The sequence below is a fragment of the Cornus florida genome, unplaced genomic scaffold (assembly GCF_030987335.1).
Source record: "Cornus florida cultivar Cherokee Brave unplaced genomic scaffold, ASM3098733v1 CherokeeBrave_3.0.0_Hap2_Chr03, whole genome shotgun sequence".
NCBI lineage: Eukaryota > Viridiplantae > Streptophyta > Magnoliopsida > Cornales > Cornaceae > Cornus > Cornus florida.
Genome location: NW_026775573.1, coordinates 56208399 through 56223516, shown reverse-complemented (window position 1 = coordinate 56223516; position 15118 = coordinate 56208399). Strand labels below are relative to the sequence as shown.

The following is a 15118-nucleotide window of genomic DNA, read 5'->3' as shown; positions in this document are numbered from 1 at the left end:
AAACTTAAGTCACATAATTTTTTTTAATAAGTGTTGATCTCATCGAGTGCGCTTCCGTTCTGCACATATTTTCACTCAAATTTTTATTATTTATGATATATTTTTATCGCTCTTAAACTTTTATTATTTATGACATAATTTTATGATTCTCTTACTCTTCCTTCCCAAGAATATATATATATATACACAATAGAGAATACCACGTGATTTGAGTTTATCTCTATATCTTGGTTTAAAAAAAAATATAAAAAATGAAGTGTTTATATCTATATCTGCTATTTAATGGGCCTCAAGCCGCGACCGGGGCGCCGTTGGGGGCAAACGCAGATGGTGGTGGGGAAGTAAAGGGTACTAACATCTCTCTCTTTTCTCTCTCCTCTTTTCTCTCTCCTGTATTTATGATTGTCTCGCCAAGTCGCTCTCAGTTTACTCTTCTGTTCCTCTCTACTCTTTTTCCATAATTTCAATGCTCTCTCTGCATCTCTCTTCACTTTCCTTGCACAGTGTTTGGAATCGTGGAATTTCATGGCAATTGGATTTTAAAAAGAATTTAATGATGGGATTTTTTTTCTCTACTTTCATTATCGGCTCATTTTTAAAAGCTTTTGAGCACTCTCTCTCTCATGTGTTGCTTCGAATTATTATCTTCTTGTATTCACGCACGAACGGCTCAATCAATACTTGGAGTCTTGTGATTTTGTAAATTTAGGGTTTGTGCACTTTGTAATTGTATCTTGTGTTACCGTTAGTGTTACATTTTGTAATTGTCAGCTCAGTTTTGAGATATATATATATATATATATATGTTGTCTCAGGTGTGATATACGATCAGCTTCCAACACTCGTGTTTGCACTACAGCGAATTTATTTGATTTTGGAGTTGTCTTCCCGAGGGTGTCTGCTGCTCACATTTTGGATTTTGCATCTACACCATTTATTTATTTATTTATTTTTTGGTTTGTTGCAGAATATTACATATCTTGTTTTGACTTCTCTCAATTTTGTGGTGGAGCTTGGATCTGTGTTAATTACGGCAAACTAAACCACATATTTAACTAATTTATTTATTTTACTTGTTGACATTTTTGGTGTCTATTGTGTATGCGTGTCCGCGGGTCTGGTTGGTTCTGGATTACTTTTAGAATTTTGAAGTCAGTGATATGCCAAGAAAATGGTTCCTTTTTTTAATTTTTTTTTATTTTATGGAATGGGTTTTATGCTGCTTTGGGGGGTCAATCATTAGCTTGGTTAAAGTGATAATGACTTGTTGAATTGCTCTTTGAAATAAATTAAATCATGCCATCATTAAATACTTTTTTTTCTTCTCATTTATAGCTTTTTTCCGGTTTAGATGTCTTTTGGAATTTTAGAAGGGACTTCTATTCTTTTTCCTAGTGTCTAATTTTCCCCAATTTATGCATTCAACTGATAATTCTACTAATTACTGATTGAATAATTAATTCAACTGGTATGTAATTTGGTACACATCTCTATTAAATTATGGGTGTTTCTGTTACATGTCACAAAGAAAGTTCCCCGAATTTAATTATTATTGGCTTAGTGTTGGTAATTATTTAAATTTGTTTTGGCTTTAGTAAATTACTCACTTTTTGGTTGAATTTAAGACATGAAGCCTTATTTTTTATTTATTTATTTATTTATTTTTTTATCTCTGCATTTCATATTTGTTTCTCCATTTCTTTTCAGGATATTGCATTTCTGTTTGTATGATTCTCAGCTGTTGGTTTGAAATTGGGGTGGACCAGAGTAATCGGGATGAGTCACATGACAAGTGACAGTGAAGATGAGGTGTTCTCCAAGGATCAAACTGGTTCACCTTTAATTGATGAAGGTAACACTACGAGCGGAGGAGTTGTTGTGAAGAAAGGGCCGTGGACATCTGCAGAAGATGCAATTCTGATGGACTATGTCAAGAAGCATGGAGAGGGGAAATGGAATGCTATTCGGAAGCATTCAGGACTGTTCCGTTGTGGGAAAAGCTGCCGCCTTCGATGGGCGAATCACCTGAGACCAAACTTAAAGAAGGGGGCATTCACTGCGGAGGAAGAACGGTTGATCATTGAACTCCATGCAAAGATGGGAAATAAATGGGCACGAATGGCTGCACATGTGAGTCTATAGTTATTTCTATTATGTGTATATGATATTATCTTCCTTTTTTTTTTTTTTTTTTTTCATTTTTATTTATTTTTTTGGTGCATTTAAATATTTGTTTTAAAAAAAGAGAAACAGCATATAATTTTTTTTGTAGTTTCTAAAAATACAGGATCACTAGTTATCTATCAAAAAAAAAAAAAAAAAACCGGGATCACTAGTTATTGTAATTAAAAATAAATAAATAAATGCTGTGGTTTTCTTTGATAGTTAAAAGAGTGAAAAGTTTACATGCTGTGTTACGTATGTTTAACTTAAAACTGCTCCTCTAGATTTCTTTGTGCAGTTCTAATATAATTTTGTAAGTTTTGCTATTGTTTGGTTTTGGTCTGTATTGAATGTAAGGTGTGATCTGATTAAACTTAACTGAAATGAATCTGAATGGAATACTATTGTACGATACAAAAGTGTATTGAGTTCAAAGTTCTCACTTGTCACCAAAAGCACTGACATTTTGGATCTTCTTGTTTATCTTGCTGGGAATCTTGGAACTTCCAATGTTGAGCTCAAAGATGGAGGGTGAATAAATGGTCAATAATCTGCAAAGTATCATCCATCCGTGGTTGATCACAGACACAGACTCATTGTTGTAGGGTTATAACCCTAAGCCCGAGGATATCCTGAGAAGCTAGTAGGCTGATTGGTTCTAGTGTTGTACCTTTGTGCATAGTACCCATAAGGCATCTAAGTCTGAGGAGATACCAAGGGTGTGAGTGTCCAAAGTTATAGCCATAACCATTATCATACTCGTAACCACACCCCTGAAGTCGAGGAGGTGGTGGCATATTGCAGCTTTGGTCAGTACTCGCATACATATCTGATGACAATAAAAGGGCTAGCCTAGTGCACGAGGCTTTTGCTAATGGGGGTTCTAGTAAGGGTTAGATGTGTGCAGTCTTACATTTGCATGCAGAGATGTTTTTTCTTGTTTAGAACCTGAGATCTCCAGGTCACAATTAAGCACCTTCACTTTTGCGTTAAGACGATCACACTGTCTCTGATTCCTTTAAGAATATGTAGCAGTGACAGTACTAGGACCTGCTTCTCCTGAATGTCTAGTAAGAAACAGTGATGGTTGATCATCCTCCTTACCTGCATTTCTCTTATTCATATCTTGCTCCATATACGGAGTAATCACCCACATATTGCTCAGGCTCAGGCTGCTTAGAAGAAGGCACATCATCATCACCATAACCATACCTCCTACTCCTACTCCTACTCCTACTCCTACTCCTCCAGCATCGGTATCAATACCACTATTATTGACACCACCATCATCATCGTCATTACTATTGCTCATTGCTACAAAGGAGAAAATACTGTCATCATTACCACGAGCACAAGAAGAGGGACCTCTAGCATCCCTAGCCAAATCACCAATCATTCAAGTAAGATACTAAGATCATCACTACCAGAGTCAAGCAATGGATTTTCCGCCTTCTCTAATCACGGGGTAAGGATATTATCCTCCTCAAATAAGTAATCTAGGTTGATGGGGCTATATTTCCTTTCAATCTCCCTCATAGTACTACAGATAAAAAGCCTAACCTTCAGTCTTGTATTCTAGTGACGGTACACGAATTGTTGTAAGTCTCTCAAACTTGGTCAGTTCTTCGTCTTGGTGTGGATGAGGTTGAATGTGCTCCAGTTCCGCTCACAATTAGATGACGACATCGTCTCACTGCTATCTTCCGTAATTCTGGAGAACCAGTTACAAAAGCTATCATTTAGCTGCAAAGTTTTAACACAACAATTAACTTCGATTAAAAATTTAATAGTTAAGAGTTAAGGCGTAAGACAATTGTTGAACTGAAAATGTGTGGAATGTAATATTCTTCACCTGGACACAAGTAAACAAGTGATTGCATGTAGTTCGTCTTGGTGTGGATGAGGTTGAATGTGCTCCAGTTATGCTCACAATTAGATGACGACGTCGTCTTACTGCTGTCTTCCGTAATTCTGGAGAACCAGTTACAAAAGCTATCATTTAGTTGCAAAGTTTTAACACAACAATTAACTTCGATTAAAAATTTAATAGTTAAAGAGTTAAGGAGTAAGACAATTGTTGAACTGAAAATGTGTGGAATGTAATATTATTCACCAGGACACAAGTAAGTAAACAAGTGATTGCATGTAGTGTGGTAGGAGCGTCAAAATTCTATTTTGTCCTGAAATAGTATAAGCTGCAAGAAATAGGTATTCGTACAAAATAATTAATTATACTTGCTATTTATTAGTTGCTTTTCTAAAAACTGTAAAGCACAAACTATTTAGTTTAGTCTTCTTTCCATACTGGGCTCTAATTTTGTTGCCCTCCATTGTTTTTGAGACCACTTCACTTGGTGGTTGCTTGCTATTGTATCGATATTGTAGGTTAAGAAAATAACCTGATGGAAACAAAATTCGTCAGCTTTGTAGAAAACAAAAAATTCCATAGATCAGAATCTTCTTAAGTTAGTAAATCGTTTTAATTGAAGTTATAACTTTTACATGCTGGCTACATGCTAGTCATAATGAAGCGTGTGTGTCCACCAGTTGTCAAGTATCTTCTAGTGATCCTTCTAATATTGGCAATCCTCTTTGATTTGCACCTTAGCAGGATCCATGTCCTCATAAGTGTATCCCATAGTGGGTTTCACATCCCCATTGACCATCCTCAGGACTTTGATCAATGACTCTTTCATTATCATAATTTCATTGTTTCTCTTACAAAATCCTTTCCAATGATAATATGCTTCAAAGCAAATGCAGGACTGCTCTTTAACTTCCACCACCTAGATTTTTTTTTTTTATAATTTTATAATTTTTTTTAATTTATTTTTCATAAGATTAGTAACTAGAGAAAAAATAGTAAAAACGTAAAATATAGAACCTTTCCATACATAATGAATAAGATAAATGGATGATTGTCCATACCTAAGGTTTGTTCATGTGACGTAAACATTGTCCTTAAGGCTTGTTTGTACCCGACAATGCTTTGGAGGGCAATAAAATTTGTGGGAAAAGCAAAGCAACTCCCTGTCACCAATAAATGTCCTCATAAAATTATGGACCCACTCATGATTATAAATAAAGCTTGTGATTTGCATTGCCTGCTCAAAACATTGGCGAAATTGCTTTTGTTTGTCATATCTTGTAACATGAGATCAATGGCATGAGCTGCACAACCTGTTCAATATGAACGCCTTCTCTTCCTCATCAAACTTCTCCCTGCAGCTTTTATTGTACTCTCATCATCTGTTATAATTTGTACCACTTATTGTTTGCCAATCTCATAGACAACAGTGTTAATAACTAGTAGCAAAACTTAGTGGTCCTATTTTAATGTATTATTACAATAAAGGATGAAATTTATGATATGTCTTGGTTTTTCCACCCATCACACATCACGGTAATACATCTCTCTTCAAAGGAAGGCTTAAAATCATTATCCTGTTTCTTCATCTTCTTATATGCCTTAGGCAAGTATTTTCAACAAATGACTTAGCAATGGGAGATTTCACCTTAAGGCCATACCCAACAAGGACATCAAACATAAACCTCAATATCACCTCTGCATCTACATTAACCTATTACTCCCACTGCCACTCCATGTCCCAGGAGTCCCACTCCCACTCCCACCAGATTCATGTGCAAGACGTGATGATTTACTACTAATGCTAAATAAACTTGCAATCCCCCTTCCCAGGCTACCCATACCATCACTACGACCACCAATGCTACTACCTACTCCAACCTCATGGAGAGTAAAACCCATCCCATGTTGTTGTCTCCAATGCACTCTTTGGACCTTAAACTCTCCATGAGCCTTATTAATCTCCACATTATCATCTAAATCCTTTCCCAGATCAACAAACTGGTCATGCCCCTGATCTTAGTTCTCCCTAGGTATGTGCCTGTACTTCTTTCTCCTTTGTTTATCTTTCCTTCCTTCCATTCCCTCCTTTGCATGTTTCATCATTTGTTCTCTGACATGTCCACTGGTGGACATCCTGATCTTGCTTCCTTCCCTTTCTTATGAGCCAAATGTTCTTTAACTCTTGTAATCTTGTTGTTAACTTTACTGCAAAAGATGCATCTTTCTTTTATTCTATCATTATCTAGAATGGATTTTGTAGGATTCCCAAGAAATTCTTTGATTTCTTCCATAAGGAGATGATTACCTGCTTTTAACTTTCCCTGAATAGCTTAGCACCAAACTTCCACCCAATATCACCACTCATGCCACTCCTAGTCCCACACTCAACTACCATGGTTTCTTGAAGGCCCAGCAACACCGTTACCACCCTCTCTAACTTCTCTGGATCGTGACATTTTTTAAGTTCTGCAAAATATCACAAATCTTTTATCAAATTTTTGTAACACTCAATTGAATGATATGTGGGTTGCCTCCCCTTTTGAGCACCTTCAATGAATACTTTTCTCTTTTTTTGATAAGTAAAAATATATTAGAAAAACGTTCAAAAGGGGAACGCATCCCTAATACAAGAGAAAAGATCTAAGGACCAATAGAATTCAAGAGATCAAAGAAATCATCAATCGAGGAGCATGTACTTCCTCTAACATAAAAGAATAAAGAACGAAGAATATGAATTTTTAAATTAGCTAAGGACGATTCTTTTCCTTCAAAGGATCTGTTATTTCTCTCACGCCACAAACACCACCAGACACAATGAGGAACAATCTTCCAATAAGCACGAGCTTGTTTCTTAACAGGACAGCTTTTCCAAGCGTTAATCAACTGAGAGGAGTGCTTAGGCATTACCCAAAAAATGCCGAAAATGCTGAAAATAAAACTTCAACAACCAAACGCCACAGGACAATGCAAAAGAATATGATCCACGGATTCACTATCGTCTTTGCATAAACAACACCAATTAACAATGATGTTACCTCTCTTTCTCAAATTGTCCAAAGTCAAAATCTTCCCCAATGTAGCTGTCCAAGCGAAGAACGCGATTCGAAGAGGGGCTTTAGAGCACCACACGGACTTCCAAGGAAACTCGGAACCAACGAAATTGGATAAATGAATAAACATAGATCGGACATCATACCGACCATGAGCCAAAGGAACCCACAAAATATCATCACACCCTCTGCCAATATCCTTCTGCCTATACAAAATATCCAAAAAAGGCAGAAACTTCCTCCATTTCCCAATCCTGAAAAGACCGCCTAAACCGCACATCCCACGTAACTCCATTGTTATCAAGATGATAACAATCAATCACGAAAACATGCTTATTAGTTGCAATGCTATAAAGCCTAGGAAATGAGTGTGAAAGCAACTGGTCGCCACACCAAAGATCCTCCCAAAAACGAACATGCCTGCCATTACGAACTTTGAATCTAATAAGAGTAGAGAAAACATCCCATCCCTTCCGAATAAATTTCCACAAACCAACGCCTCCCGTAATAGTAACTGGAAGAGATGACCAACCCCCACTCCCCTCACCAAAACGACACGAGACAACTCTTCTCCACTGACGATGTCGTTCCCTTCCAAATCGCCATAACCACTTTCCTAAGAGAGCACGATTAAAAGGAACAATTTTTCGAATGCCTAACCCTCCGAATCTCAATGGTTGGCAAACTTGATCCCAATTAACAAGATGATACTTAAACTCCTCTCCCCTTCCACCCCACAGAAAATCCCTCTGAATTTTTTCAATTCTATCAGCAACAGAACATGGAATTTGAAACAAAGACAAAAAATAGGTAGGAAGGGATGAAAGAGTACTCTTTATAAGTGTGACTTTCCCACCCTTAGATAGATACTGCTTTTTCCATCCTGCTAATCTTTTCTCATATCTATTAATCACTGAGTCCCAATTCCCAACCAGAGTAGAAGAAACTCCCAAAGGCAATCCTAAATAAGGAAGAGGAAAAGAACCAACTCCGCACCCTAAAACAGCAGCTAAGGAGGAAATATCTGGAACATCCCCCACTGGAACAAGCACACTCTTTCCGACATTAATCTTAAGCCCAGAAATTGCTTGGAAGCAAGCAAGAGTGCACCTCAGATATCTGAGTTGAGAAATATCAGCATCACAAAATACCAAAGTATCATCAACAAATAAAAGATGGGAAATCTGGATCTGATGATCAACATCTCTGCCAACTCTGAACCCCCTAATGTAACCCAAATCTTCCGCTTTTCTCATTAATCTAGTCAGACCTTCCATAACGATGAGAAAAAGAAAAGAAGATAATGGATCACCTTGTCGCAGACCACGTGAGCTAGCAAAAAAACCCGCAGGAGAGCCATTCACAAGAACAGAAAACATAATTGATGAGATACAAGTGTCAATCCATTTTATCCATCTATCACCAAATCCCATCCTCCGAAGAAGATACAAAACAAACTTCCAATTAACATGATCATAAGCTTTCTCGATATCAAGCTTACACAAAACGCCAGGAACCCCGCTTCTTAATCTAGAGTCAACACATTCCCCAGCAATAAGAACAGAATCCAAAATCTGCCTTCCACCAACAAAAGCGTTCTGCGATTCTGAGATAAGACCATCCAACACTTTACTCATCCTGGAAACAAGAACCTTGGCAATAAGCTTATACATACATCCGATTAAGCTAATTGGCCGAAAATCCTTGATATCAGATGCACCGCCCTTTTTAGGGATGAGAGCAATAAAAGATGCATTCAAAGATTTTTCAAATGTGCCATGAGAATAAAAATCCTGAAAAGTACTCATCACCTCCTCTCGCACCACCTCCCAACTCTCCTTAAAAAAGCGCATAGTAAATCCGTCTGGCCCTGGTGCTTTGTCCCCGTTGCAATTAGAAAGTGCCTTAAGCACTTCCTCTTCCGTGAATGGAATCTCAATACTATCCCTATCCATCGCAGAAATAGTATTAAATGGAAGACCATCTAGAGTAGGTCTTCGATCCAAAGTTTCAGTGTAAAGCTGCTGGTAAAAAGAAGCAATTCCTCCGCGCACATCTTCTTCTCTCCACAAATCAAAACCATTAACCCGAATACTTCCGATATGATTACACCTTCTGTGAGCATTGGCCAGTCTATGAAAGAATTTTGTATTCCGATTACCATCTTTTAACCACAAAGCCCGAGACTTTTGACGCCACGAAATCTCCTCCATATGAGCAATCTCAGCAAAAACCACTTGACAAGAGGCTCTTTGAGAGCGTAAAGACTCCCTACTCTGTCCCACCTCAGCTAAACGATCAAGCTCAGCAATATCAGCAAGGGCTCTATTCTTTTTCCATTCAAGATTCCCAAAAACTTCTTTATTCCATCTCTTAAGCTCAGTTTTAAGAAACTGAAGCTTTCTAGCTAACACAAAACTAGCAGAGCCTGTGAAAGACCCTTTTTGCCACCAAGACTGAACCTTCCCTTGAAAGTCTTCAGATCTAAGCCACATGTTTTCGAATCTGAAAGGAGTGCGTCTAGACCTCAAACCACCACAATCCAAAACAAGAGGTACATGATCAGATGTGACTCTAACCAACACAGCCTGAGAGACATCCGGGAAATGCTCTTCCCAAGCCCCAGAAATCAGGAAACGATCCAATCGAGAAAAAGTAACCGGTTCCCTACCATTAGACCAAGTAAAAGCCGCTCCTTCCAACGGAAGATCGATAAGAAAATTATTGTCAATAAATTCTGAAAACATGGTCATTTCTGAAGACCACCTACCTCCTGTGGATCTCTCAAATGGGGATCTAACAGAGTTAAAATCCCCACCTAAGCACCAAGGCAATGACCATAAGTCCTTAACAAAGCAAAGCTCTTCCCACAGGACTGGTTTATCACTATCAGTAACAGGCCCATACACACCTGAAAACGTCCATTTGAAATTGTCTTCTTCCATCTGAAACATGCATGACACCGAGAAAATACCCTTCCAACAGTACATTTAAAAGTTTGTATAAAATTATGAATCATAAGATATAACATGTTGATGATAAATAAAATTTCATTTAAAAGTTTTCATGTGAAAAATATACTTCTTTGAGAAAAGTACCAAAAATTTGGAAAAAGGTACAAGTTAGATCTAAGTTAAAATTTGCAACCAAGCTCAAGAATTTTTTTTTTTAAACTCACCGATTAATTTGAAGTTGGGAAGTGCAAAATTGCAACATAATTGGTTTGTAACTTTGAAAATAGTTCTCAAGAACTTAGAAAACAGAAAATTTCAGCCTATAAAAGACAGTTCTCAAAAACTTAGAAAACAGAAAACTGTAAAAGATAGTTCTCTGAAAACAAGTCTTTTTATAATTGAGTTTTTAGAAAATAGTTTCTAGAAATCTAAACCAAGTAGAGTTTTGTACAGCTTTCTGATTTTCAGTTTTCTAAGCAGGTTAAGTTTCTTGAGTTTTGTAAGCAAGATTTGGCTGCAAGAAATGATGAAATCAAGTGGCTTAGGGATTGTTTTGAGTGAAAAAAGTGTGAAAGGGAAGAAAAAACCCTTTATAGTGATCTGGGCGCCTTAGAAATCAGGAACAGTCAAAGCAGCCGATGCATTGGTCCCAAACCGGGTGAATTGCCATTGAACCAGATTGAGTAAAAGTGAACTGGCTGATTTGCGACCAAATTGAGCGGTTCCATTCAGAGAATCGGCTGTTATTTGCTCAGACAGTCTGAGTTGCTTGAGTGTTGACTGGTTTGCTGGAGAACCGGCTGAGTCGCACGTGAATTTCAGTCTCACCAGGGTATCACCTCGGACCAATTCCGCTGCTACTCGGCCAAGTTGCAGGGAATCGGCTTAGTCTTTGAACTATATCCGACTCTCAATAGTGTGGAAAGGTTTTGTTGAGAGAATTTCTACATTATCTGTCAGAAGTAATTTGCAATATATGTTTGAAGTTGGGGACTGATTATGTCCGTCTTTTACTTTTTATCTAAAGAAGATAAAGTATTATGTAAATTTAAAAAACAAGAAACTAATTCTTCTTCACTAATGGAAATGCTCAAGGGGCGAAAGGTGTGCACATGCCATGCCTGTGCTTCTGTTAGAGGTAAACTTTGATAAACTAGAAGCATTTATATTGCATCTAGAACTTTGGATTGTATATGTGCATGCCACAAGAAGTCTGTTTAGTGCAGTTGGATGTGTTGCTTATGTGTAAATTGCTACCAACTTAGTGAAGATGATTATTTTTTTTTTTTTTTTTTTTTCCTTGCCATTTTCAGCTGCCTGGACGGACGGATAATGAGATAAAGAACTATTGGAATACTCGAATCAAGAGGCGTCAACGTGCTGGATTACCTCTTTATCCTCCTGAAGTGTGCTTGCAAGCATTGCAAGAGAATCAAAATGCTAGTGAAAATAAAGCACACAATGTTCTCTTGCAAACTTGTGATTATGAGATTCCTGATGTCACATTTGTGTCATGTGACAGTTTAAAGTCTAATCAGGGAGTTTTTCCATATATCCTAGAACATCCTGATGTTTCAGCTAGTAGCATGCTGATGAAAGGTTTTTGTTCTTCACAATATTATTGTTTTTTGTCCCCAAACGCTCATCGCCATAAGATTCTTCGAGAATCAGCAGCTTCATTTTCTGAGTATGATGGTAGTGTCAGAAACGATCCCCCACCATTTCACCAAACTCAGGATGATGGTTCTTATAATAAAATTTCTCAATCCTTTGCTTCCTCTTTTCCATATGATCCTCACCCTATCATCAAGAACATCTTGCCTTTTGGTGTAAACCAGGGCAACCATTCCCTTTTGAATGGAAATTTCTCTGCTTCTAAGCCCGCTTCCAGAGCTGTGAAGTTTGAGCTCCCTTCACTCCAATATCCAGAAACTGAGTTAGGTGGCTGGGATTCATCTTGTCCCCCACCTTTACTTGAATCAGTGGACTTCATTCGGTCTCACCCACCATCTGGGGCATTCCACTATGATTCTCTATCACCACAGAACAGTGGCCTATTAGATGCTTTACTTCACGAGGCAAAGACTCTTTGCAATTCAAAGAATCAATTGTCAGACAAGAGTTCAAATTCTGGTACTGTCACTCGAGGCGATATATCAGACAGTTCTGCCCTAAATACGTGCAAGATAAAATGGGAACACTTTGGTGACCCCATATCGCCACTGGGTAACTCTGCAGCTTCAATTTTCAGTGAGTGCACTCCTGTAAGTGCCAGTGGAAGTTCGATGGAGGAAAAGCAACCTGCTAAAATCTTTCATGGTAAGAATATTTATCTCATGCAATTTTATGTTCAAGATTTATTGTCGGAGCATCATAGCATAAAATCTTAACCATTCCCAAAAATATCAAACTTATCACTAATAAAAATGGATGTCAAATTCTATGTTCTAGATTGTACTTGCGTATCAACATTTACTGTTGGAAACATCCAAAAAAAAGGTTCTTAAAATGTTCCCAGGTCAGATTTATCATAACTCTATAAAACAATTGAAACACAGAACTATTTATGAATTCCTGATTATTCTATAAAATATCTCCATTTGTTCGCAAAGTCCCCAAAGTAGTCAGCATATTTTAGCATATAAATATTTCGCTTAGTATGTAATGCTTTTCATTTTATATTTCATTTTCCATTTATGTATCAAAGACCAGAGTAAATCCAGCACCCAGATTTTGTCACAAAAAATATTTAGTTTCTTTTATGAATGTTCGATTTCATTGCAGGAAGCGATGTAAAGCCCGAATCTGTTGACCAGCCTTGGACACTGGATGGAGTGAAAAAAGAAACTTCTACTCAATGGGATTTTTCCAAGCCTGATGCTATACTTGGTTCATGTTGGCTCGAGCGAAGTGTTGTATGCGCTGCCAAGGATCAAAGCATCAGGATTGATGCCATAGCGGCACTTCTTGGTGATGATTTAGCTAATGACTACAAGAACTTGGCTGCTGGAACGACGTCGAGTCTAGGATGGGGTTCATATGCCTCGGAATAACGTGCCTGCTGCCTGGGGAATGTCTGTACTTCCTTAAGCATGCCTCGTCAAATAAGTCACGACATCCTTAGAACCCTACTTGTGTTTTTTGTTTAAAATTTGTTGTCTGAAGTTCATCTATGGTGAGAGTTGTGCTATATTTTGTTGCTTTGCGGATAGGTGCTGTGCAATGTATGCAAGCATAATACTTCATGAGGTATACAAAAGCATCCATACTTTTGTTATAATTGTAGAATAAGTATGCCATTTTGATGCGGTCACTTGTTGATTTAATTGTTTTTGGTTATTTGAAGAATATGATTTCCACACTTGGATTGGCTTGCATTGTATATATATATATATATATATATATATATATATATATATTTTAGTAATTAGGACTCAGGCATTCACTCTGTTCCCTTTGGGAAGGAATTATCCCATTCACTTTGGGGGGTAGAAGTTGAATTGAAAAATATTTAGATTAAAACTTTAATTAGTTTTTTTTTTCAATTTCAAATTTAAGATGTCGATTCGGTGTTCTTAAACACAAAATTAGTTCACTAAAAGAGAGGACTTTTGAAATCGTTGGCAAAATTGAATTCGAAAGCAATCAGAGCAATTCAAGTGCAATAAGAGAGCTTTTGAGAGAGTGGAGGAGGAGGGGAATTGGAACTTTGATGTGGCGAATAGGGGTGGAGTTGAGGCGGGTTTTGGCTAAATTTTACTCTGTCTCGTTAAAAATTTTTGTCATATCAACTTCACTCTAATTTCGGAACGAGTTTGTAATTAATATACTATCCCCGCCCTTACTTTAGTAAACAAAGTATCGACTCCGCCCCGCGTACTCTATTTAATTGCGGTGCGGGACGGGTTATGTCACTTTTATTATGTTTTAAAAAAAAATTTAGCCCAATGTGCTCAAATTGGGCTAATAAATAAGCTAGTCAAGCTTTTAAATTACTAAGTAGAATATTAATATATTAATGGATACCTCCAGCAAAGTAAGTTAATATACTTCCAGCAAAGTAACAAGGTTTTTAAAAATATTAAATATATATAAAAAATTTAAAAATACATAATTAATCGGGGCGGGAGCGGGGCAAGATCATCACTAAATTTACCCCCCTCCCAAACTCACTTCGAGTTTTTAATTATTTTATCATACCCTCCCCAGACTCATTTAGGAGGCTATCAAATCCGTCTCACTAAAGGTGGTGTTGGGTAGGGTGAAAACCCACCGGGTAGGAGGAATTTGCCATCCCTAATGGCGAAATAGAAAAAAATTGGTTCTCATGGCCCGGGCTTGACCTGGCCAAGCTGGCTGATTTTTAGGCCAAGTTGGCTAGGCCCGTCAGGCTTTGTGGGTCTAGATCTCATTCTCAGGCTCGACCCTCATAGATACTTGTTGAGCCGGCCTGGCCGTAGAGCCATCTCCAACGAGGCTGCGGATTGCCATTCCTGGTGCATGGATAATTGGAGCCATCTTTTTTTTTTTTTTTTTTGGGTAACGAATTGCTGCCATCTTCTTTGACTTGCCATCAACACTCTTTCTTAGAAATGTGATCACAACTTTGGTAAAAATAAAATTAAAAATAAAAATTTACTCCGTGTTTCTTATTTTTCTCTTGACTCTAGTATCAATGAGAAATGATACATTTTTCGAATTCAGAGAATGCCAATAGGGGTGGAGCCTGTGTGTGCCCAAGGAGGAATGTGGCCCGTATCCGTGAGAAATGATACATTTTTTGAATTTGGAGGATGCTGACAGGCATAGATAGTGTGTGCCCCCCTAAAATTATTAGTTTTCAAAACTCTTTAAAACTTTTTTTTCTATTTTTCCTCTTTTCCTCTTTAAATTTATTTAATTGCCTTTTTAAAAAGGTTAAATTTCTTTTGTTCAATCATGCTCTAATTTGTTTACTTCAAAATTCATTTTTCTTTCCCTCTTTCCCTTTTTCTTCTTCTTATTCTTATTTTATTAATTTTTTCTATATATATATATATATATATATATATATATATATTTGTCATTGTCAAGAAACACAC

The 15118-nt window shown here is 37.3% G+C and overlaps 1 protein-coding gene across 3 annotated transcripts; it reads left to right on the top strand.

Moving 5' to 3' along the window:
- The first annotated feature begins 261 nt into the window (after positions 1-261).
- Positions 262-13385, top strand: LOC132300581 (transcription factor GAMYB-like). Of its 3 annotated transcripts, none has more exons than XM_059797734.1 (4): positions 262-348; positions 1708-2130; positions 11351-12356; positions 12822-13385. In XM_059797734.1, the coding sequence occupies exons 2-4, from the start codon at positions 1777-1779 to the stop codon at positions 13088-13090; spliced, it is 1629 nt and encodes a 542-aa protein (XP_059653717.1). In that variant the 5' UTR covers positions 262-348; positions 1708-1776; the 3' UTR covers positions 13091-13385. The 3 variants fall into 3 exon arrangements, with proteins under 3 accessions (XP_059653717.1, XP_059653719.1, XP_059653718.1); XM_059797736.1 differs by lacking the exon at positions 262-348 and adding an exon at positions 390-710; XM_059797735.1 differs by lacking the exon at positions 262-348 and having other exon boundaries at positions 390-2130.
- Positions 13386-15118: the final 1733 nt, after the last annotated feature.

Bases quoted from the DNA above. Each gene is read 5' to 3' on its own strand.
- LOC132300581 (XM_059797734.1), top strand. From the start codon at position 1,777: ATGAGTCACATGACAAGTGACAGTGAAGATGAGGTGTTCTCCAAGGAT. The intron at 2,131-11,350 runs GTGAGTCTATAG...TGCCATTTTCAG, and splicing joins GGGCACGAATGGCTGCACAT to CTGCCTGGACGGACGGATAA. The intron at 12,357-12,821 runs GTAAGAATATTT...ATTTCATTGCAG, and splicing joins ACCTGCTAAAATCTTTCATG to GAAGCGATGTAAAGCCCGAA.